Source organism: Engystomops pustulosus, chromosome 3, assembly GCF_040894005.1.
Source record: "Engystomops pustulosus chromosome 3, aEngPut4.maternal, whole genome shotgun sequence".
In the NCBI taxonomy this organism is placed as follows: domain Eukaryota; kingdom Metazoa; phylum Chordata; class Amphibia; order Anura; family Leptodactylidae; genus Engystomops; species Engystomops pustulosus.
In genome coordinates, this window is record NC_092413.1 from 111827772 (window position 1) to 111852621 (window position 24850).

Sequence of the window (24850 nt, forward strand, 5' to 3'; positions counted from 1 at the left end):
GGCTCATTAGCATCATATTAAAAGTTGATTTTTAGAAGGTCATGCATAACAAATATAAGAAGATTACATTGTCTGGATCTATGAAAAAGTGTCCCTGGTTTATCATGCGTTATTTTGATGGTAGATTTCCTTTAAAGTGAACCTGTTATCATGATTTCAAATTTTACACTCAATTTTAAAAGTTGATAAAACTACCGGTATACCTGTCTCCCTGCCAGCAAATTGCATCCAGTCATCATCATTATCTGTACACTGCTCTAACGTCTAAGACAGTGTAAAGATAATGATGATGCCTACTTTTAATTAAGTGAAACCACTAATAATAATTATAACAGCAGATATGGAATTAGTATTTAAAAGGATATGCGAACCTATCATTACTGAAAATTTTTAATTTTTATGACAGGTTTCCTTAAATGTTTGTTTTGCGGTTTTCTTGCCACTTTAAACAATAGCTTCAAGTATTTTATTCACTAGTACGTAAAAGTAGTATTAATTCCATGCCCTTAAAAAGTATAAAGTTCCGTCACACATCTAAAAAAAACATAAATTATATCTACCTAATGGGGCATATTTATCATATGCTGGCATGTTCACAGCGGGATACATCAAGAGGCTTCCGCCTCTTGATGTATCGGGGCAGCCGGCTGCGCAGCGTTTATCCTGCCTGGCGTAGAAAAAAACACATATGAAAAGTCGCCGGCAGCAGCGAGTGCGCCGGCGCGGGGACAGTAATGCCACCGTGCCGGCCCTCTCCCGGCGGGCCGCGCCCTCCGCTCGGCGGGCCGCGTACCACCTTCACGCCCCTTCACGCCCCACTAGCGTGAAGGTGGCGGATCGGGGCAAATAATCTCAAGTGCTGGCGTGGCGCAGAGGTCCTGATAAATATGCCCCATAGTGAGTACAGTATACAGTAATCTTCAGAAAACTCTGCATTAGCATTTAGGGACAATGCTTTTGGTGGGCCTTGACTTTAATAATATAGTTTTATGATCATAACAAAGCATTATGTCAAGGTACACAATATTAGAAGAGAAGATTATATGGTAATACTACAATATATTATTGTAGTGTAAAACAGATGGGGCACAGCAATGACAGCAAGTATGGAAAATATATACTAGCACAGCAATAAAATGAAGCTGTTATATCAGCATGAAGAAATACATTCAGCAGAAAAAAGCCGTAAAAATGTAGCAATAGTCAATTTAAACCAAGGTGTAAACAAAGTTTGGACCAGTTGTCCTGTGGCAAAGGAGGTCATGGCTGTTTCTTCCTATTCCTATTCCTTAACAACGTGGCGCTTTTAGGTTTTTCCATTTCTGCTTTTCACTCCCTAACTCCTTCACTCAAAATCCATACCTATTTTATTTTTCAGCTTACAAAGCTATATGAGGGTTTGTTTTCCATAACACAGAGTGTACCTCCTATTGTCACTATTTAATAGTCCATGCATTGCATTTAGGAGATTAAAAAAGATTTCACATGCAGTGCAATTGATCATACATTTTATATGCCTATTTTTTCAATGAAGTTCACGTTACAGTCATAAATAATACTAAATACTAAATTTAAATAGTTTTTTCAAAATTTTAATACCTTAATACTATGTCAGTTGCTAGGGACATTAATATGTTTGGCAGCCCATCCGGCAATATGTACAGGTCACGCGGGACTCAGCTGAAAGGGAAGTTTGGGTCTGCTCAAATGCCCTAGGGCGGTGTTCCCCAACCACTGGTCTGCAGCCCAAGACCAGGCTGTAGAACACCTGGTTCCGGGCCATGGCTGATCTTTGTATAAACATAAAAAAATAAAATACTCACCTTCCCCGTTCCCCTGCAGCAGTCTTCTCTTCCTTCACTTCATTTCCACGTTAATGCACTGCTCTATTGCCAGCGCACAAGATGATCTCATCACATTGTGTTTCCTGACAATAGAGTCATGTACTAATGCGGAAGAGAAATGAAAGAAGAGAAGACTGCAGGGGAAAAAGGAAGGCGAGTATTGAATTTTTTTTTAACAGAGTTCAGGTGGGAAAGGGGACATTGGAAGGAGAGGGTGGGGGAAACTAAAGGAAAGGGGACATAGGAGTGAGGGGCATGTGATATGTAAAATCATATCAACCGCCCAACCTCTCATATACCACATTCCTTTTTGCCAAACCTGATTACAAAACATGTTCTTCACAGGTTTTAATGAAATATTGCTAACTAAACAATGACAGTGAAATGTTTTAAGCATAGTGTATTGCGAACTGCACTCTTAAAGGTGTTGTCAGAGAGTAAGAAAAAATAGCTAGGTGGCCGGGAAGGGGCTGCATAAAAAAATAAACCTGCACTTCCACGTCCGGGGCTCCCAGTGTCCGTCTCTCCATGCTGTGCCCCTGTTTGTTAAGTACAAGTTAGGTAAGTACAATTTTATTTTTTTATGCAGACCCACCCTGTCGTCCTCACTATTTTTTCTAACTCTCAGACAACCCCTTTAATAGCCATTTACTTTTCAGCAAACTTTGCATAAATCAATAGTACAACCAAATATTAGAAACACTGTAATATACTTCAGCAGAGAAAGCTTTTTTCTCTTCCTCTGATCAGGCTTTTTCATCCTCTTACTTTTAACCGTAGACCAAATTTTTTTTCCTACCACACAAATAAATATCAATCTGCACAGCTACTCATACTCTATAATATGACATGTTGTATTAGCATAAATAGTAAGTAGTTTAAAACCAATTGATGTCTTTATTTGGAGTAATTAGCATGCTAACTAAACATATGCAGTAATTTATGTTTTAATAAAAATATTATTAAAACATCATCAGGCCCATAGTGGTGTACTTGAGATGACTGCATCTAAAGTACACCACTGAAACACTGCACAGTGCCATTTACTATCTAAAAAAAAGTGCCTTGTAGAGTTTTTCAATGTGGGTGGCATATACATAGTCCATATCTTTTACAAAATAGATATCAATTCCAGAGACCCCTGGGCCAAATATTCCCAGTACAATGAGAATGACATACGTATGTTCACCATGATGCTCTAGCAGCTGAGTTTGACTATGTCAGTTTCCCAAGATGTATTTTCTCCTATAATCCCTTTTTTAGATTTTTTTTTCCAATTTTTACCTATATATGGTTGAATCCCACAGCTTTTTTGCTTTTCTTTATACTCACTTAATGTAGTAAATTGTTTCTATTTTTACTGCACCCACCATGACAATTCTGTCTGTTATTAGCCATTTCTAAATGTCACAGATTATTCAGACAGCTTATTAGAACTCATCAGGGGCAGGCAAACCATGATGCTCCCGTCGACTCTATCTCCATGGTTACAAAATTTAATCTAGAAAATCAACATTGGTTCTCTAAGGTCTGCGTTCTCTTTATTTTTATCTTGTCATTTCTGTGATTTAATCTCTGTGATCTTTGTGTATGAACCATGCAAATTACATATAAACAGGAAACGCTGCAGTTCACGGGGGAGCAAGATAGACTCCTGTGTATCCCCTGTGAGTCTAATGATAAACACAATAAAAGACTTTATTAAAAGTTACTTGATGTATCTTGTTTCCTTAAAAGAGTATTTCTTTGTATAACAACTCCTGAGTTTCTATGAGTTTGTTTATTGTCAGGGATTTCATATACTTCTGTTGTAGTAGGAAAACACGCAAACAATTTATGGTTTCTGTGTCCTCTAACAGCTCTTTGGTCTTTACCAAAGTGGAGTTTGTGTGGCTGTTTCAGGTTGTGGACAAGTGTCTTTTATACTGATAACAAGTTCAAACAGAATCCATTACTACAGGTAATGAGTAGAGAAGGCTCTTAAGGATAAGGTTACAGGTATGTGAGAGCCACAAATGTTGCTTGTTTGTGATAAGACCAAATACTTGTTTTCCTCTATAATTTGCAAATAAATTCCTTAAAAATCAGACAATGTGATTTTCTGGACTTGTTTTCACATTTTCTCTGTCATAGTTGAGGTCTATGATGTCAATTACAGGCCTCTCTCATCTTTTTAAGTTGCACAATTGGTGCTTAACTAAATACTTTTTTCCCAACTGTAGTATCTTAAACCATTGTAGTTTCAAATGACAAATGCAGTCTTACCATATAGCACATATTTCCACAAGCAAATTAACCCATTTGCATACCTTGTGCAAATATCCCCTAATTTATATGTGGAAGCATAATATATATATTATATATATATATATATATATATATATTATACAGTCGACCCCTAGTTACAAACGGGCCTCTGGATGTGTTGGTAATTCACAGTACTTTAGTCCCAGACTACAATGATCATTGGTAACAGTTGAATGTGTCTGCAATCTAAGATTTACTGTTAATCCTGGTTCTTATGACAACCCAAAATTTTTAAAATCCAATTGTCACAGAGACCCAAAAAATTTGTCTGCCATTACAATTATAAAATATACAGTACCTACAGTTCCACTTAAGAACAAACCTAAAGAATCTATCTTGTACGTAACCCAGGGACATGGGCTGCAGGATATATACTGGGGGGCAGGTGCTGCAGGCTGTATACTGGGGGGCAGGGGCTGCAGGCTGTATACTGGGGGGCAGGGGCTGCAGGCTGCATACTGGCGGCAGAGGCTGCAGGCTATATACTGGGGGCAGGGGTTGCAAGCTATATACTGGGGGCAGTGGCTGCAGGCTATATACTGGGGAAAGTGGCTGCAGGCTATATACTGGGGACAGGGGCTGCAGGCTATATACGTGGAGGGCAGGGGCTGCAGGCTATATACTAGTGGCAGTGGCTGCAGGCTATATACTGGGGCAGTGGCTGCAGGCTATATACTTGAGGCAAACAGCTGGCTGTATACTGGGGGTATGAGCTGGCTGTCTATATACTGGGAGCGAGAGGCTTCTGGCTATATACTGGGGGCATAAGTTGGCATGCTTAATACTAGGCTTATAGTCAAGTCAATAGATTTTCCCAGTTTTTTGTGTTAAAATTAGGGGTCTCAGCTTATACTCGGGTTGACTTATACTCGAGTATATATGGTATCTACTAGTACAAACTGTGGGCATCGGAATTGTAAAGGGAAATTAAGGTAGTTTAAGGTAGTAAGTAAACTACTAAATCCCCAAAGTGTAATTCCAAAGATGCACACAAAGGAGTATAGGAACTTACTAATAGAAGATGGATAATATAGGACAGGGTAACGGGATGCTCACTGTGATAATCTGATTCCAAAAAAATGGGAAAAAAAAACGATAAATTCACTGTTGGACTCTTAGACAATGAGAAACATGGACTATGACAGATTTGTTCTTACATTTAGAGAGTGTATTGAAAATAGAGATACAACATACTGTTGATATAGATGTATTGTAAAAACGTACTCTGAATGTAATCTGAAAACATTGCTTCTAGGGGGTCTGAGAATGCCATTCCAGTCCTCCTTCCCTGAAGATCTACACTATACCCAATAATGAGAATATCACATGGAACAGTGCTCTTAAAGAGAACCCGTCAGGCAAAATAACCCCCCTAAACTAAATATATTTTCATAAACTGTCATTAGAAAGCATTGCCTCTATCCCTTCATTGTTCATCTACATGCCTGTAAACCAAAGCAATGAGGTCCTAAAGCTGTATGCAAATGACCTGTGAAATGTCCAATGAGTCATTAGCATATTCAAGCTGTCCAGCTTATTCATGAGTGGGAAGTACAGCCACACCCCCAGTGCTTGACTGACAGCCTGTATAATGATGTGAAGCTGTAAAATGATGTGCTTCCTGGTGCTGGTGCCCCTGCAGCCTGTGTGTATGTATGTGAAAGATGCAACAGCTCCAGGCAACCATGTTATAGCAGAACATGTCTCTGTGTATTAGGAGGATGCAGCACGTCAGCAGATGCAGCACACACACTAGCAATGCTTTACTGTACATTACACACAGACATGAGCAGGGGGAGGAGAGGGGAGGGGTAACAGGGGTGACATCACTGCCTCTGACCATGTGACCGCCTAATTTGCATAATAAACAAATGATGATTTTGCAATGATTAATGTATGAAATAACTAGATAAAGGCTGTGATGGATCCTTGTGAGCTGCTCCAACAGGTAGTGGTGACAGGACAAGTGACACAGATCTGTTGACAGGTGTCCTTTAAGGTATGCTAAAGAGGCTCCTTCATAAAAGATCCCTAATAGTGGAGGCCACCACCACCTTTATACACTGCATTAGGCATAATCTCTACACCAGGACTATCACACTCTGAATATTTCCACTTCACACAGACTAAGACCTTAGTAGCATGAATTGATTCTCAAAATATCCCATAAACTCAACAGAGAAAACTTTTCACCAATAGAAGCTCCACAACCGATCAAGAACACAATCTTACCAGTGAGGAAGTTAGTGTACTCAGTAAAAGACATATCTTTCTGAACACCAACGCAGTCCAGAGAATTCAACCTCTTCTTAGATCTTAACAGTTTTATCCGAAAGCTTATCCTGAATAGTTATTTTGCCATAACTCAAGAGGAATCTACTGGCTCCCTGAAACATATAGCACTCAAACTACCTTCCTCACTCAATTATATCCAAATATACAGATGTTATATTGACATTGGTCTCAACTAACCTCAGAACACTCCAGAGGTCACAAGTGTTACCCTCTAACTTCAAGTTCTCACCTTCAAACAGCGATCTAAGGTTTTGATGGATCGTTTTCAAGAAAATGGTTACACCTTGGAAGTAGAACCAATGCGGTTACTCAGGAATAATGTCTTGTCCCCATGGTAAAGCCTAATACTGATTTTAAAAAAATACAATCTCAGTAAATACACTTAAAGAAACTTTGGACTATTCTGCTTAAAGACCCTTATTTAGCCAAGATATCCCCCAAGATACCACAAATGACATTCAAAAGAGAACCCAACCCGAAAACCTTACTGGTAGCCACCAAGTTACGGAGTACCATTTCTAATAGTCACAACCATCTTACAACTCACACTATTTCCGGCACTTAAGGGAGCATCAACAATAATAAATAAATAAATAAATAACCTGTGGAATTCTTCAACACTACAGCAAAATATGGAACAGCCATTTCAAATTAGGTTCTTTCTAAATTGCGCCTCAGATTTTGTTGTCTGTCTGCGGAAGTGTCCATGTTCCTTCCAATTTGTGGTAAGGGACTGATGAATACTCATTGCAATAGGACAAAATCAAGATATCTCAAGAGACTAGCGCTCTCACGACGACTGTGATCTCTAATCCCCATCGAACAGACTCCCAAGCATCATCCAGATAGATTGAATCAGCTTGTTCGAAGAGATAACTTTTGAATAATTAAGCATAGTAGCATACAATCTTTATGAGGCAAGAATTTGAACTTACCTGATACTTTGCTGGCTAACTGTACTTTATACATCCCTTGTCATTCTCTTCTCTTTTATATAACCTATCCCAATCTTTACAATAATTACTATTCATTGAAAACAAATAGGTCGAAGATCTTACATCACATTCCCTTAACCATTAAATGTATAGACACTAACCCCCACACAATACAAATACACAAGTAGTCAAGCAAATTTCCCTGACTATATAACATTAAGGGTCATGGAGACAGTTCTTACTTCCTTTAAGTAAAGGTACAGCGTGCATCTAGCCTGGCATTCTACTACAAAGACAATTTTGGAATAAAAAGTTAAGCACCAATTCTTGTAGATAATACAGTTCTTTATACATAGCAAACATTGTTATAGTGGACGTTTTGGTCAAGCCTGGGCCTTTGTGAAACACATTGGGGGATGTGTAATGAAGTCTAGGAATGCTTAGTGTACTGGTGCAGCCGCATGTGGGTATAGCTATAAGCGTTTCTAGACTTCATTACACATTCCCCAATGTGTACCCACATGCGGCTGAACCAGTACACTAAGAATTCCTAGCCTTCATTATACATCCCCCAATGTGTACCCATGTGCGGCTGAACCAGTACACAAAGCATTCCTAGACTTCATTATACATCCCCCAATGTATACCCACGTGCGGCTGAACCAGTACTCTAAGCATTCCTAGCCTTCATTATACATCCCCCAATATGAAACAAGCGTTTGGCTGCACCAGTACGCAAAGCATTCCTAGCCTTCAATATACATCCTCAATGTGTACCCACGTGCGGCTGAACCAGTACGTGAAGCATTCCTAGACTTCATTATACACCCCCCAATGTGTACCCACGTGCGGCGGCACCAGTACACAAAGCATTCCTAGACTTCATTATACATCCCCCAATGTGTACCCACATGCGGCTGGACCTGTACGCAAAGCATTCCTAGACTTCATTATACATCCCCAATGTGTACCCACGTGTGGCTGAACCAGTACACAAAGCATTCCTAGACTTCATTATACATCCCCCAATGTGTACCCACATGCGGCTGCACCAGTACACTAAGCAATCCTAACCTTCATTATACATCCCCAATGTGTACCCACGTGTGGCTGAACCAGTACGCTAAGCAATCCTAGCCTTCATTATACATCCCCCAATGTGTACCCACATGTGGCTGAACCTGTACGCAAAGCATTCCTAGACTTCATTTTACATCCCCCAATGTGTACCCACATGCGGCTGCACCAGTACGCAAAGCATTTCAAGACTTCTTTATACATCCCCTAATGTGTACCCACGTGCGGCTAAACCAGTACGCAAAGCATTCCTAGCCTTCATTATGCATCCCCCAATGTGTACCCATGTGCGGCTGCACCAGTACGCTAAGCAATCCTAGCCTTCATTATACATCCCCCAATGTGTACCCATGTGCGGCTGAACCTGTACGCAAAGCATTCCTAGACTTCATTATACATCCCCCAATGTGTACCCACGTGCAGCTGCACCAGTATGCAAAGCATTCCTAGCCTTCATTATGCATCCCCCAATGTGTACCCATGTGTGGCTGAACCAGTACGCTAAGCAATCCTAGCCTTCATTATACATCCCCCAATGTGTACCCACGTGCGGCTGCACCAGTACGCAAAGCATTTTAAGACTTCATTATACATCCCTCAATGTGTACCCACGTACGGCTGAACCAGTACGCAAAGCATTACTAGCCTTCATTATACATCCCCCAATGTGTAACCATGTGCGGCTGCACCAGTACGCTAAGCAATCCTAACCTTCATTATACATCCCCCAATGTGTACCCACATGTGGCTGCACCAGTATGCAAAGCATTCCTAGACTTCATTATACATCCCCCAATGTGTACCCACACGTGGCTGAACCAGTACGCAAAGAGTTCCAAGACTACATTACATATCCCCCAATTTGTTTTACAAAGGCCCAGGCTGTGCCAAAACCATAATATTTTTCCATAATATTAAAAGGAGGCTATCATGTTGCTGAATAGGTGTTTGAATACATATATCCATTCACCATTTATCCTCCCACAATTCTTGCCCTATTCAAATATACTCCATACTCCAGATTATGACAGTGAGCATACTGTACTAACTTGCTATATTCAAGTTTTTACTAATAAACATTTGAAAAATGTATTCTATAATATATCATATTATCATTATTAACCTCAAAGATTTAACCATATACCAATATTTATAGTTTTTATTTGTAATAATATTTGTTCTGTATATCATATAAAAGTATCATATTTTATTATACTATGCATTGTTACTGTATCCTTTGCATTGTATCCCTAGCTGGACATTTTGTCCAAAAAAAGCATGACCCCATTGAGCTATGGCGACCACAAAATAAAAAATTTTAAAGTTATAACTTGCAGAAAGTGTTGACGAAAGAAATTGTGTTAAAGAAGGGGCCAATATAAAACATGATACACAAAGTTGTGAATGTAATGTTAATATATGTAAATAGTTAACAATAACGCCTTTTTGGGAAAAAATACATTTTTTGGGAGGCTGCAGCCTAGACACAGTTGGGCATGGAGGTATATAGGTTCTGTATGGTAGCCTGGAGCACATTTGCCCACAGATGTTGCACCTAGGCCTGTTGATCCAAGAAGCTTTTTGGTTACCAAAGCTGGCATCACAGCTGGTTCCAAGGATGTTCAATTGGCAATAAATCTCTTGACATCGCTGGTCAGAGAAGTGTAGTAATCCGGCACAATCATTCTTGGAAAAACATTCTGTGAGTGGCTCAGAATTATTCTGCTGCAAAATGACAAATGGACACCCTGCTTATGTGAGACAGGGCTTCCAAGGCTTCAGGCTATCCTGGACATATCACTGGGCTGCATTGCTCCCCCAGAAGTTCATACCAGAAACTGGGGTACTGCGTAGATCCACAGAAAAGGCAAAATTGAAGTACTTACCACAAGATCTCCATACGGAACCCAACTGTTGTTAAATTCAAAACAGAACTTAGATAAGTTTTAAAGAGCAAAACAGTTCCAGTCAACAGAATTCCAGGTCTGGAGAGCCTGTGCCTGGAAAGGAACTGGGAAAACAGAGGTGTAATGAAAGTGCCATGTATTTTTGGATGGTAGACAACAAAACTGCGGGAATTGCTTATGCTTGTTGGGAGATACATAACCCTCTCTATTGGTAGATGGTCTGGGCTGTCTGGAGCCTGTTTGACATGTGAGCATGACCTTCTGTAACCACCCAGAGTAAATATCAATCCTAATGGAACTGAAATGAAAAAAAAAATCTCCTTTAACCACAGAAGTTGTAAAACTTTTCTTATAAAACAGTTTCTGAATAATACATCATATTTTATGTTCATGTGCATTTCTGAACTAACCCCAATGGACATTATGTAACATGCATATTAACAGCAGTGTGATTCATTTCTATGCATCATTTGTAAAGACGAAAAGGGTGGTGTATCCAAAATGGGAACTGATAGTGCTGTTCTCCCTTATGTTTTAGTATATAAGGGCTCCTGCACCACTGTTCACCTTACCCGATGAAGGGTCCATAGCCAACTCGAAACGTTGTTACTCTCTGCATGCCCTCACAATAAATCTTCAAGCATTGCATCTTCAGAGTGTGAGTATCTGATTTTTTTCTATTTATTTTTTAAATTCAGGATACACCACCAATATTTTGTCTTTACATGCATACTTTTTATGGGCCAAAAATATGCCTGAATTCATCTGTCTTTTATTTTTCATTCACAATGAGCAGAATGGATATGTCTGTTAGTTACTGTATGTGTAGGAATTTTCCATGTCAATCCTATCAAATTCAAAAACTTCAATTAACTCAATTAATTTTCAAACAATATAGTCTTTAAAACAACCCATGATGCTAATGTTAAGAATGTGCTTGCTATAGTTCCTTATAGAGCCAGCCTCTATAGGCCGCCTTGGGCAAGTCTTGGGTGAGCTGTCGTGAACAGTCAGGGTGAAACATATCTATATCGGAAAGAACAAGGGACAGATAGGTCACTTTGTAAAGGCTCTTGCCCTTTTCTGGAGGGAAGTCCTTTGGAGATTTTGGCGCAAAACAACTCCATTCCCCTCTAACAGGGATTGAGTTGTATTGAATATTGGACATCACCTGACTAAATGTGTCTCTGCCTGAAGATTACACAATGACATAACATGAGCATGGTCCACCAATTTATTACATATAATAACGGCTCTGAAATTTGTGTATGGGGCCAAGCTGGTTTGTGCCAGTGGCTGTTTTTTTAACATATGAGTAACAATGGCAAGCACAAATATTTCAGAACATTTTCAAGTTTCAAAACTGCATTTTGTTGGGTTATTTTTCTGCACATCTAAAGCATGAATAACAGTAGTATATTTATAATCCTCTACCTAAGTAAATACACTTTGAGTGACATATGTACTTTATACGCCACAAATAAAACACACTAGGGGCTGTTTTGTGAAATGTACCAATATTTCAGAAATTGCAGGAAATCAATTCACTACTTGAATCTTTCTAGTGATTAGTCTTAAACAGGGATGTCTCCAGAACTAAGCAATCGAAGCTCGTCCCTGAGGCTACCTGGTTATTAAAAATCTCAATTACCATAAATGGTTTAGATGTGTAAACCACTCACATTGACTTTTTGTATGCACCAATGAGTTTAATATAATCTCGAAACTTAATATAATGATTATTCTCAAATTTGTATTCTCCCATGTATTATTAAATTGCTGTCAAGAATGCAATATGATTTATTACATGTTGCGTCAAATGTGCAGTTGTAGCTTATTTGAGATATACAGTAATCAATCGTGTTTATTGTATAATTTAATAATAATTAATAATAATGACTTAGTATTCTAAATGGTGATTTTTATCAAGAAATTTTACATAAAAAATTGTAATTAAATTTACCATTACGATTTAAAAATTATACATTTCATTTTTTTCTTTATAGACAGGAAGCTTTTCTCTGACATTAGTCACCTCTCTCAGCACTTTCATGCTGCTACTTAGATGCCTGTAAATATTTGAGTACATTTTTTTAATGAAAACTCATGACACCAGACAGTAACATAGTAAAGTGAACCATATAATTTCATAAGCCTAAAGGGATTTTTATTCCCTGCCTGAACTACTACAATTAACAAGTTACTAAACTTTGTAATATACTTACCGTATCCTAAGTGGCTGGTTTATTCTGCTCTGGAGCCGATAAAGTGGTCCCCTGTCTTCACTTCTCTTAATTTCCACCAAAATCACATCCATAAACCTCTCCTCCAATGGATAGGCAGAGTTTTCTTGCTGTGTCACTAGGACAGGGCCAGCAATCTCCTGTCTTCTTGGCCCTTGTGCACTTGTCCTTACTTCAAGTGTGCAAGACTGTTCTCGTCCAATCACAAGCATCTTCTTTTGCAGATATTTGTGCATGGATTGGAAGTCAAAAAATACTGGTACAGATAAGTAAAGAAGAGATACCGAGAATAGATACATCAGTATTACCCCCCCTGGCAACAAGCAGCATTTTTGGGAATGCTACCTAATTTTTCTTGGAAACCTGACTCAAACTTCACATAGAGAAGTACTGCCTTAAGGAGACAGGATGAAAAGATGTGGCAGAACCTGGATAATAATGATAATAATCTTTATTTATATAGCAGCATCATATTCCATAGCGCTTTAATATTCATAGGAGACATATACAGATAATGGGGATGAAGGAGGTGACACAAGGGGTATAAGAGCTTGTATGGTCCAGCTATTCTTTATAAGGGAACAGAATAAAATAATTTAATAAATAAAGATGCTGCAGCTTGAACCAGTCATAAACTACCATATTTTATTCAAAGTCCAATGTTAATGGGGCTGCCGGATAAAAGATGGGAGGAGGACACAGAATGGGCTTAGTAAAATGAGAGTTGAAATTTCATGCAGTTTGTGAATGTTATAGGCTTACCTAAAGAGATGAGATTTAAGAGCATGTTTGAAACCTTGAAGGTTGGGTATTAGTCTGATAGTCCGTGGAATGGCATTCCTGAGAATTGGTGCAGCTCGGGAGAAGTCCTAGAGACGAGCGTGAGAAGTTCAAATTAATATTTGTCCAACTAAGCACAAAACGCCCCCATCAGAGCAGAAATTTGTGGCCCAGGCGCTTCTTAAATACCTGTTCAACAGTTTGCACTGTAAAGAATGTGTAAAGTCCAAAACTAACGCATGTCCCTTAGTAAAAGTGCCCCATAGTGTGCTAAGGCAGCCTTACTATGGCTGAATGTAAAGAAGAGGGACCAGGCCTAGCTCTGGATGTAAAACAATTAGCTCCAAACAGACAGCACATGGGAGAAAAGTGACATTGCAAAGAGATCAAACTGTGTTGTATCCAGAGAGATTAATTCATTAAAGAAGATCAAATAGGATTGTAAAAATTACTAAGAGGGATTTAATCAAAGCTATGTACTAGTTAAGCAGAAGATCAGGTTTTCGTGTAGTGGGCATAGTTTATAGCCCGGTGTAGTCTGGTATAGGCGTATACAGTCTTTGCTGTGTTTTAGCACACTGTACTGTGGGAAGTGTAGTTTCTGCAGCACAGAAACTTCCATGATAGGAAGTTAAGATTATAAACAATTGCATGAGGATGAACAGCCAAAAATGCAGGGAGGATTCAAAGTTTGAAAGTTAGGTCATGTTCATTAGGGATATGAACTGTAAACAGTGGGAGCAATTGGGGAAGCTTTATGGTCTTGGATCACCACTTTAATAGTTATGTTCTTCTTCACAGGCATATGGTACTGATAAACAGATTATAAGTGCCATTGCCTCAGAGAGGCCTTTTGTACAAATATTTTATTAATTGCATCTTCATTGGTTTGTTACTTTAAATAATAGTAAACAGGTTGCAAAAGGGATTACTGTCACAATTTTTCCAGTATCAATCTAACTGGCCATCACCAACATAAATTAATATAATAACCATGTACTGCAATGATAAGTCTGAGTAAAGCCCATCAATAACAACCTTTATGGAAAAGCAAGACTTGTGAAGGGTACATATCAAATCTAGTAAGCTTTTTTAAAGCATTATGACAGTTCAAATTGGCTTGTTCAAATTTTTGTCAAAATTTCAGAAAATAGTTTTAATTATTTTATAATAATATATAAAAATATCAAAGCAGCTTCTGAAAGCTCTTGCCCCTTCTTCAAGACTCAAAAAGGTATCACTATCAAATATCTGGTCCAAAAATAAAGTTTGTGCGCTAACATTTCCCTCAAGCAACATAAAAATTTTATAATGATGTATAAAAAAAACAAGTCCAAGTAGTGAACTTTTAAAATAGTGTCTTCTCCATATAAGTGATGTATTTGTAAGGCTATATAATATTCCCAAAAAGCCATTAAATCACTAAATTAATTTGGCACAAGACATGTATGCCAGGTTTTTTTTTACACAAATTAAAGCAGAATTATGGTATCTTCTAGCTTTTGTAAATTTCCCACAGAAGAAATATGCAAATCCATATGTAATTGACTTACCCTGGTAGAGATGGGGGGAGATCTATCAATACTTCTACGCCACTTTTCTGTCGTAGAAGCGCTGAAATAATCACAATTTCTTGTGCACTGCAAGAAATTGCAATTATTCTGCCAACTACGCCACATCCATGTCATGTCGGTGTTGTGGGGGCATGGAGGGGCATAGCCACTGGTGGAGTGGGCTGACACAGGGCATTCCTGCCCCATTCCTGCGCACTTTAAAAAAATCTGCAAAAATTCACTAATAATTGTTTGCAGTTTCCCACTCAAAACTGATGTATCTGCCATGGCGGCAGGGAGCGGGGCTTCATCATACAATGGCGCATGCAGCGCCGTCTTATGATAAATCTCCCCCTATTTCGTGTAGAAATCTCTCAGAAGAAGAGACATACATTTAAGAATCAAATCACAATACTATATTTAATTATTTGGTGTACCACCTTTACTTTTACAGCTTTTTCTCCGTGTGCACATTTTTAATCAATTAAAGACATTTTATCTATTTTATCATTTTCAGCTGAAATCTCGTGTTGTAATGACCCCATTAGCAATTTCGCCTCCTCGCAGCACTCCCGAACCAGACATCAGTTCTATTCCTCAGGATGCAGCAACGGTGCCCAATTCTGCTGTTCCACAGGCACTTACAGGTATAATTGACTTTAGTATAATGACACTGTCCCATGATCCATGTGATTTGGCATGTGTGTGAGCTACAAAACTTGAACTTGATTGGATTCTTTAACCTAAAAAATGTGTTAAATGTCACAAAATGGTAAAAGAAGATTCTCTCAATTCTGATGCCTTCTGCTTCTTCGCTGGTCTCAACTTGCTGCTATAGCAGTAATGTCCTAATATATAGTAATGTCCTAACACATGTGACCACTGCATCCACTCAATGGGCCAGATTTACGATTAGTGAGGCAAACTGCACTACATGCAGGTTTCTTTGCTAATGTGCAGCACGCAACAGATTCATGAATACCCGAGTACAGCCTTCATGAATGTGGCCCATGCTGCACGCACCCGAAGTGCATGAACTGTGTGCACTCAGTACGTTGGGCATGGGCATATCTGGAATGCACCAGAACACCCACTTAAGTGCACTGTATTGTGTAATGGCGTGCGCAGTGCAGGCGTGACACTATACTGTCGGAAATGCATAATAAATACAAGAGCAACAAGTTTGTATTTACGTGCAAAGACTGACAGAAAACTCGAGAAAGACAGTTAATAAATCTGGACTAATGGGTCACTGTTGCAGTCGGTATGGATGTCAATACCGCAGAAAGAAATAAAGATTGGCAGGGAATTGGATAGTGTCAAAACTGGAGCTGCATGATATTGGTCTGGTGGGAAAAACTTCATTTTATCCACTGATTTGTTTTAAAAATAATTTTCCTGGTGTTATACTACTTTAACATGTAACTGTGGCTACATGATCAGTCTATGGCAACCTCTTTATTTATAAATGCTGGCTACAGACATGTAATTTGGGATTTTTACTGGATATTATTTTTTTTCCAGAAGTAAGTACTCCAGTTTTTAACTAGCAGCCACTTATCATCCTCTATCTACCTAAATAATATGACTCAATCAAAACAGCTGTTGCACCATAGCTTATCATTGTAAAAATATACAAAAGGATGATACATCTAGTTCTACAGAACATATGTTCACCATAATATATCAGTGTTGTGGCAGAAGACTAAACAGTTTTTCAGTGTGTAACAATTTTTTTTTACCGTGTGACACTAATGCAACATTCTTGTTTTTCTTACTCTTAATTTCAGTTTGTATTTATGTGAATAAGCAAGGTAACACTGGGCCCTACCTTGACCGAAAAAAGGTCCAGCAACTTCCTGACCACTTTGGACCAGAGCGCCCTTCCATGGTGCTACAACAAGCAGTTCAAGCCTGCATTGACTGTGCTCATCAGCAGAAGAGTGTGTTCTCCCTAGTTAAACAGGGTTATGGAGGGGAAATGGTTTCAGGTAATGAGGAATAAAGAAATATTCGATAAAAATAAGTTGTTTTACTGATGACGCCATAGCATACTGCGTTTTTATAGATCACAGGATACTATTCAGCCACTCATTATAAGGTATTTAAAATAACTAAAGCTGTATGAGCTCCTAGCTAAAATGGTGAAACTAAGTACTAAAAGGCATTAACAACAATGAGGTAAAAAAAATATTTCAGAATTCCATAAAATGTTTAGATAAATTTAGAAGACTGATGTTTCAAAACCTATAAATCAAAAGAATATTCTTCATAAATGTAAAAAATAATGTTGATGCCAAATTGAATTGCATAAATCCTTTTAGCAATATGAAAAGGAAATCTCAGTTAAAAACATTCCCCATTCTTATATTACAGCAAAAAAGCATTTCATCCATCCAGATATCTTATTAACAGCTGACATCTTTAAAATCAGGGACATAACTACAGTGGTAGAAGCCATAGCAGCTGCTATGGGGCCCTCAGTGTCAGTGGGCCCTGTCTTCTGACCTGACACAGTAAATAATGGAGGCTGTGCACCATTATTTACATATTATGCATATATGTATAACATATATGTGATATATATATGCAGTATATGTGTGTATATATGTGATGTTTATATGCTCAATATATGTACACAAGTGTATAAATGTGTATGCAAGAGTATAAATGTACATGTAAGTGAAGAACTGTGTATGTATATAAAGTATATAAATTTGTGTGTATATTTATATCATGTGTGTATAAATGTGTGTAAATGTAACTTGCATGTGTGAGTATACAAATATGTATATTCTCTGTTTAAGAATTAAGACAGCTGGAATCAAGGAGATTTGCTAAACATTGGCCCATATTTACTAAGGGCCATGCGCAAGTTTTCTGTCTGACCATTATTTTCAGTGCAAACTGCTTGCACATGTATTTAAGAAGTGTCTAAGACACATTTCTAATGCACACGACACAATTGTGGCCCATGTGACACTTTGTGCTGCACACTGCACTATACCAGATGCGACACAAATTTCTCCACTGAAAGGGGCGTTCCAGTGCTCAGTCAGACCGTGCACCACAATTATCATGCAAGTCTGACAGAAATATGTCTTATAGGTGCAGCAGAAAAAAATGGAGCACTCTGTCAAAGCAGTGTAGGGGCACCAGCTTCATGCAAGACACAAATCCTGAATCTGGGGCACTCTGCACACTACACAGGCAAACTGCTCTGCACTGTTCTTAGTAAATGTGCCTCATCGTCACAGCTTCCCACAGCAGTGTTATTAAAATTTGCACATTGTTACAAACTTTGAGAGACTCTAATAACCTAGGACAGTGGTGGCGAACCTATGGCACGGGTGCCAGAGGTGGCACTCTGAACCCTCTCAGTGGGCACTCAGGCTGTTGCTCAAGCACAGAATTCACCAGACTTGAGGTAGCCCAGGTAGCCCAGGACGTTAAGCATTTGGGTCTATCTGAGATTGCAGGAAGAAAGGGCTTGGACAAGGTCAGATTATCATTGGAGCCATTGAAGTTCCTGCTCTTGGCTCAACAATTCTTCCTGTTCATTGGGTTGTCAAGGGAAGCTCCAATGGCAATCTGAATTTTCCCACCTTCTGTAAACAATATTGGTGTCCTCAGAACCCTTAAAAGCTGTGGTATAGCACGGAGCAAGAAGATTTAATTTAATGCTAGAATTGCTGTGTTGGTACTTTGCAATAAATAAGTTGGTCTGGTTTGTATTTTGGGCACTTGGTCTCTAAAAGGTTCGCCATCACTGACCTAGGACATATGGACATATAACCTAGAATGTTGCAGTCCATAGCAGCCGCTTGCATAGATATTTTTTGAAAGAGGGCTGCTCTGTAAAATATCAGCACCCCCCAAACCTGTAGGATACCAATGCAATTAAATTGCAGGGTTTTTTTAATTCAACATTTCTTTTTTAAATCCAAAAAATTTTATTGGAGAACAGGACTGAGCTGGTTAGAAACCACTTGCCCAGCTGGCAGGCTTCAATGAAGATCAAAAAGTACAAAAGACAGCAGGCAGTAACAAAGTGTCTTTATGTAAGCATCAGGCAAATGTCACGTCTCTGGGACCGAACCTGATCTTTGAATCTCATTACATGTATGTAACATGTATAAACACTGCCTAGCGAATAATAAAAAAATAAACTTAATACTCACCCTCCGACGATACTCACCTTTGATGCTTAGTGGCGGCTCCTGGTCCTCGGCGGCGGCTCCCGGTCCTCGGCGGCGGCTCCCGGTCCTCGGCGGCAGCTCCCGATCCTCTGCGGCGGCTTCTCTCTTCTATCTTCACGTGCCGGCAGTCGCGTCCATGCGACTTGCCGGCGGGCGCACAGTGCGATGCGGCGGTGTCGCCGCTGATGACGTCACCGGAGGGTGAGTATTAATTTTTTTTAAAATTATTATTGACTCGTGTATAAGCCGATCGGTGCCACACACGTGTGGCACCGTATCTGCGCCACGCCGATATTGCCGTCTATGGGGACGTACATGCGGCCGCAAATTTGGTACGTCCCCGCAGACGGCCATGTGAATGTGCCCTAACTATAATGTAACTCACATATTAATAAAGGACATATGCACTGCAGTCAAAACACATGAAATAAACGTAGATATTTTCTCTTTCAGTTTCTGCTTCATTTGAAGGAAAACAGCATCTTCTCAGCCTTCCTGTGGTGAACAGCATAGGATATGTTCTGAGATTCCTGAAGAAGTTGTGCCGCAGTCTTATCTGTGACAACCTGTTCAGTAATCAGCCCTTTGTACAGTATAGCACCACATCAGACAACCCCAAGGAATATGATACAGGAAGGATGGAGTCCGGTAAGGCTCATATTACTGCATTTATTACAATATAACTAATGTATCTTTTTTTTTTTAATATGCTCATTAACACATTTAAAAGTGACATATGGCATAGTTATTGTAAAGCTCCTGTGCAAAAAATAAGACTATAGCAATGTTATTGAACCTATTCACATTGCCCGGTATGGTAGCTGGAAATGCACCATGCAGTTTACACTTTAAGTACAGATCACACTGCACGTTGCTTTGCCATTTTAGATTGGGCTGACCCTCTTGAGTTGCAAGAACTGAAATATTAGGCTGTCTAAACCTTAAAAGTTTTACAAATAAATAAATAATAAATAATAAATAAATATACAAAAAATACATTAAAGGGCAACTCCAACATTTTTTTCAGAATTGACTGTATTTAATCTCCCCCACAGTGCCAGTATATAATGACCCCCACAGCTCCAGTAGCTATTGTCCCCCTCAACCCCAGTATGTAATATCCCCCACAGCTCCAGTAGCTATTGTCCCCCTCAACCCCAGTATGTAATATCCCCCACAGCTCCAGTAGCTAACCCTTTAGTAAGTAAGTAGTAGTGCATGGAGCTTCACCTCTATTTGCGTCCTTGAAGTGAGAATGGAGACAGCTGCCCGGACAGTGGGACAAGTGTCCTGCAGACCCGGAGACATCTGGGGCTCTGGCCAAAACGACACGGGGCTATTGTCCCAGAACAATTAACCTAGCGATGCCCCTGCTAGTCACTATATACATCTTGTACACAACGCAGTGTTTAGTGGAGCAGGGGTGAATATAAATTAGATTTTTTTATGTTTTTGAGGTGGTTGGTTTCCTTTAACCTTATGAAAGAAATATTTACTATGAAGAAATGAATTAAATTGACACTAGCATGTGGAAACTTCTGTAGAGCGCAGTAGCTACCCTTCTGTAAAATGCTCTCCATGGGGAGCGGAACTCACCTTTCATATTTCTTTTCTGTTACACTCTTTCAAAAACTGAGTGTAACAGAATCCCCAAACTTAAGTGAAAACTGGTCCTTTAACTACCGTATATACTCGAGTATAAGCCGACCCGAGTATAAGCCGAGACCCCTAATTTTACCACAAAAAAAATGGGAAAACCTATTGACTCGAGTATAACCCGAGGGTGTAGTATACAGCCAGCTAGCCCCCTGTAGTATACAACCAGCCAGCCCCTGTAGTATACAGCCTGTCCCAAGTAGTATACAATCAGCCTGCCCCCATGAAGTATACAGCCTGCCCCCATGAAGTATACAGCCTGCCCCCATGAAGTATACAGCCTGCCCCCAAAAAGTATACAGCCTGCCCCCAAAAAGTATACAGCCTGCCCCAAAAAGTATACAGCCTGCCCCAAAAAGTATACAGCCTGCCCTCAGTATGCCTAGCGAATAATAAAAAAATAAACTTAATACTCACCCTCCGACGATACTCACCTTTGATGCTTAGTGGCGGCTCCTGGTCCTCGGCGGCGGCTCCCGGTCCTCGGCGGCGGCTCCCGGTCCTCGGCGGCAGCTCCCGATCCTCTGCGGCGGCTTCTCTCTTCTATCTTCACGTGCCGGCAGTCGCGTCCATGCGACTTGCCGGCGGGCGCACAGTGCGATGCGGCGGTGTCGCCGCTGATGACGTCACCGGAGGGTGAGTATTAATTTTTTTTAAAATTATTATTGACTCGTGTATAAGCCGAGATGAGGTTTTTCAGCACATTTTTTGTGCTGAAAAACTCGGCTTATACACGAGTATATACTTACCATGAATATGTTTATTTGTTTACACTGTTTCCTTTTTCCTCAGTAGAAACTGTTATTCCAGAAGATTACTTGGTTGATCCAGTGAATACAAAACGATACAGTGTTGATCCTTCTGATTCTGCTTACAACTACATGGGTTCTCTATACACGTTAAGGCAGAATAATGGAGAAGGGCGGCTCGGAGGTGGAAGTGGTGGAAGTTCTTCTTCATGTAACCACAGATCCAGTCAGATGTCTTCAGGAGGTCAAACCTCAACAACGTTAAGACGACAAACATCAAGTCCCACTAGAAGTGGAAGTTACCATGAGGGAAACAGAAGTGGTAATGCAGTTCAAGTTATTTCTGGTTATGATAATGAGTTTATTTCATAGCATTTTATTTGGCATGAGAAATCCCCTATTTATGTATAATAGTTTGAAAGCCTTAGAATATTACAAATAACAAGTCAACAGCCCAACCAAGATCCCTCCTAGTGCCTCATAAAAGCCCATCAGATCACTGAGATTTTTGGCATTTACCATGGTATTCAGTTTCCTCTGCTCCTCTTGCCCAATATTCACTGCCCACTCACAGATGAAATCCATTCTGTTTCTTTTCCCAAATAAAGCTTACAGCAAAGAACTGCCCTTGTAGTGTGAAATCCATAAGTAATACAGAGATACCAAGATCAATGTGATGAAGTTATTAGAGATTATTCTGGAGTGCATAAATGCATGTTCAAGCATCTACAGTTCCCTTTTTGAAAAGGGAGAGTTTTTTGTTCTTTCACTTATTTATTGTATTGCATTTAGATCATATATATGACCTCATATATATTTTTTTATAGCCTCAAGTCCTTCTCCTGAAAACCAAGAGTCAGTAAGACCATCTAGCAAAGATCCATCTAATTGGACTGTGGAAGATGTTGTCTGGTTTGTGAAGGATGCTGATCCGCAGGCACTGGGTCCACACGTTGACCTTTTTAGAAAACATGTAAGTAGGATATTAGTAGAAAAGCATTCCATATTAAAGTCAGTTGGGTAAATTTATATGAGTTCATACAGTATGCCCATATAATCACAATAGTAGCACCAAGAATCCCTCAAATAATGACAATTCCTGGTGCAACACCAGGATTTGCTTTTATTTAGCCCATTGCACCACCTCGATGCCAAGTGGGTACAGCTGCCTGGCAAAAACACCTCCTAATATCTAGGGTTGTGAAGGGTTGTGGAGTGATTGGGGGAACATCATATGGTGATGCACAAATATAAATATCCCTAATAGTCTGAAATTGGAAAACAGTGTAATCTTCCTCCCTCCTCCCCTGGCAGGGTGCCAAATAATGTAAAATAAACTATTATAAACTACTGAAATTATTCAGAATGCTGAAAACGGCATTTTTTAATTTAGCAGAGCATAGGCTAGTGATGGCAAAACTTTTAGAGACCAATTGCTCAAACTACAACCAAAACCTACTTATTTAAGTTAAAGTGCCAACATGGCCAAAGTGCCAATTTAGGCAGTAACATGTTGCTACCTGTGTGGTCACTGCTTTTAATTGTATCGGCGTCCTGAGGACACCAATACAGTATAAAGAAAGACAAGAAATTCAGATTATCATTGTAGCTTCCCTCTAGGGTCTCCTGAACAGGAAGAATTGTGGGGCCTGGAGCAGGAAGTACAATAATAACGGAGCTTTTTCTGCACCTTATTGCTCCTCCTGTAGTCCCAGGCAGCTAAAGAAGTGTAGCTTTAAAATAGCACTGATTACAGCACATCCTGAATGGCCAGGGACTACAGGAGGATGTTTTGAGTCCTATCTGGAAACTCTGTGCTGGGATGATATCTTGGGTGCCCACAGAGAGTGTTCCTAGTGCCACCTCTGGCACCACTGATTCGCCACCACTGGCATAGGCTATTGGAACCTGTCACCAGCTAAGAATGACATTTCTGTCAACAGGTTCCCTTTAATGCAACATATACACATGTGAAAGTGAAAAACAACAGTTAAGAAAAAAAAAGATTTTAACCAGGGAGACTGGGATATACATGACCAGTGCCCATGCACTCCCAATAGAGACGCAAAGGGGGTCATTTATCTTTAGTCAGGACATTTGTGTGTGTCTGCAAAAAGTTGCACAAAAGTCCTAAACTCTTCTCACACCCCTTCTAAAGTTTTTCCTATGTATGATTGGGAGTGGAGTTAATTTGCAACTTTTTAACCATGATTTACCCCAAAATTGTGACTTTCCCATATGTCCACATCTGGATTTTTAAGCTATATCAGGTACAACACAAAAAAATTCTTTGCTAAGCGTATGAAAAAGTTGCAAATTTAGACACAATGGGGCACATTTACTTACCCGGTCCAGTCGCGATCCAACGGCGGGTTCTCCGACGCTGATTCGGGTTCTGCCGGGATTCACTAAGGTCCGTGCGCCGATATTCACCAGGTGTCGCTGCTGCGCCGAGGTCCGCTGGAGTTCACCTGCTTTTTTCTGGTGTATGTGAGTGCTTGATCTTGCGACACAAATGGCTTTTTAAATTCTGCGTTTTTTCCGAATCCTTCGGGTTGTCCGGTGGCCACGCCCCCCGATTTCTGTCGCGCCAAAAATCGATCGCGTGCGCCACAATCCCGTGAAATACAGCGCAAAGAGGAAATATTCGGGAAAAACCCGACGGATTCGCGGCTGAGGACCCTTAGTAAATGTGCCCCAATATATGTATAATGAGGCACATTTATTTACCCTGCAAGATCCCCGATCCAGAATGTCCGATGAGGATGAACTCTGCTGCGATTCACATAGAGCGTGCGCCTGATATCCTGCATGTATCGCTTCCTTGCTCAGGTCTGCCGAAGTTCACCTTCTTCTTCCCTCTGCATGTAAGTGCTTGGCTTGCGACACAATTTTAAAGTTAAATCCCGCGCTTAGTCCGAATCAGTCAGATCGTCTGACGGCCCACCCCCCCTGATTTGTGTCGCATTAAAGCCGGCGCCGATGCATCAAAATCTGATTGCTGCCGCCAAAATCCTCTGCTAAATGCGTCGGAAATATTCGAACTATCCGACCAAAGTGCTGTCGCAGGACCCTTAGTAAATGAGCCCCATTGTGTCTAAAATGGTGCAAAAATCAGAGAAGAAAAGAGAAAATTCCAAGCCAAATAACCCCCAATGAGACCCAAAAGGTATGTGCCTTGGACAAGTTTGTGAACAATTCTCTCAAATTCTCACAAACCTCTTCTAAAAATATACATTTATTATAATAAAATACATCCACACAGAAAGATAAAATATGTATGTACCATAATATTCATATATATG

The 24850-nt window shown here is 39.9% G+C and overlaps 1 protein-coding gene across 4 annotated transcripts in view; it reads left to right on the forward strand.

Annotated features, from left to right (window-relative positions):
• Positions 1-24850, forward strand: part of SCML4 (Scm polycomb group protein like 4) — a 53251-nt gene that overhangs the window by 22982 nt on the left and 5419 nt on the right. For 2 of the 4 annotated variants that reach the window (XM_072141840.1, XM_072141841.1), the window contains exons 3-8: positions 10904-11023; positions 15459-15588; positions 16732-16932; positions 19594-19788; positions 21589-21867; positions 22373-22518. In XM_072141840.1, the coding sequence (XP_071997941.1) occupies positions 10904-11023; positions 15459-15588; positions 16732-16932; positions 19594-19788; positions 21589-21867; positions 22373-22518 (1071 nt within the window). The remainder of the gene's footprint in view (positions 1-10903; positions 11024-15458; positions 15589-16731; positions 16933-19593; positions 19789-21588; positions 21868-22372; positions 22519-24850) is intronic. The other 2 variants (XM_072141842.1, XM_072141843.1) reach the window with 2 other exon arrangements.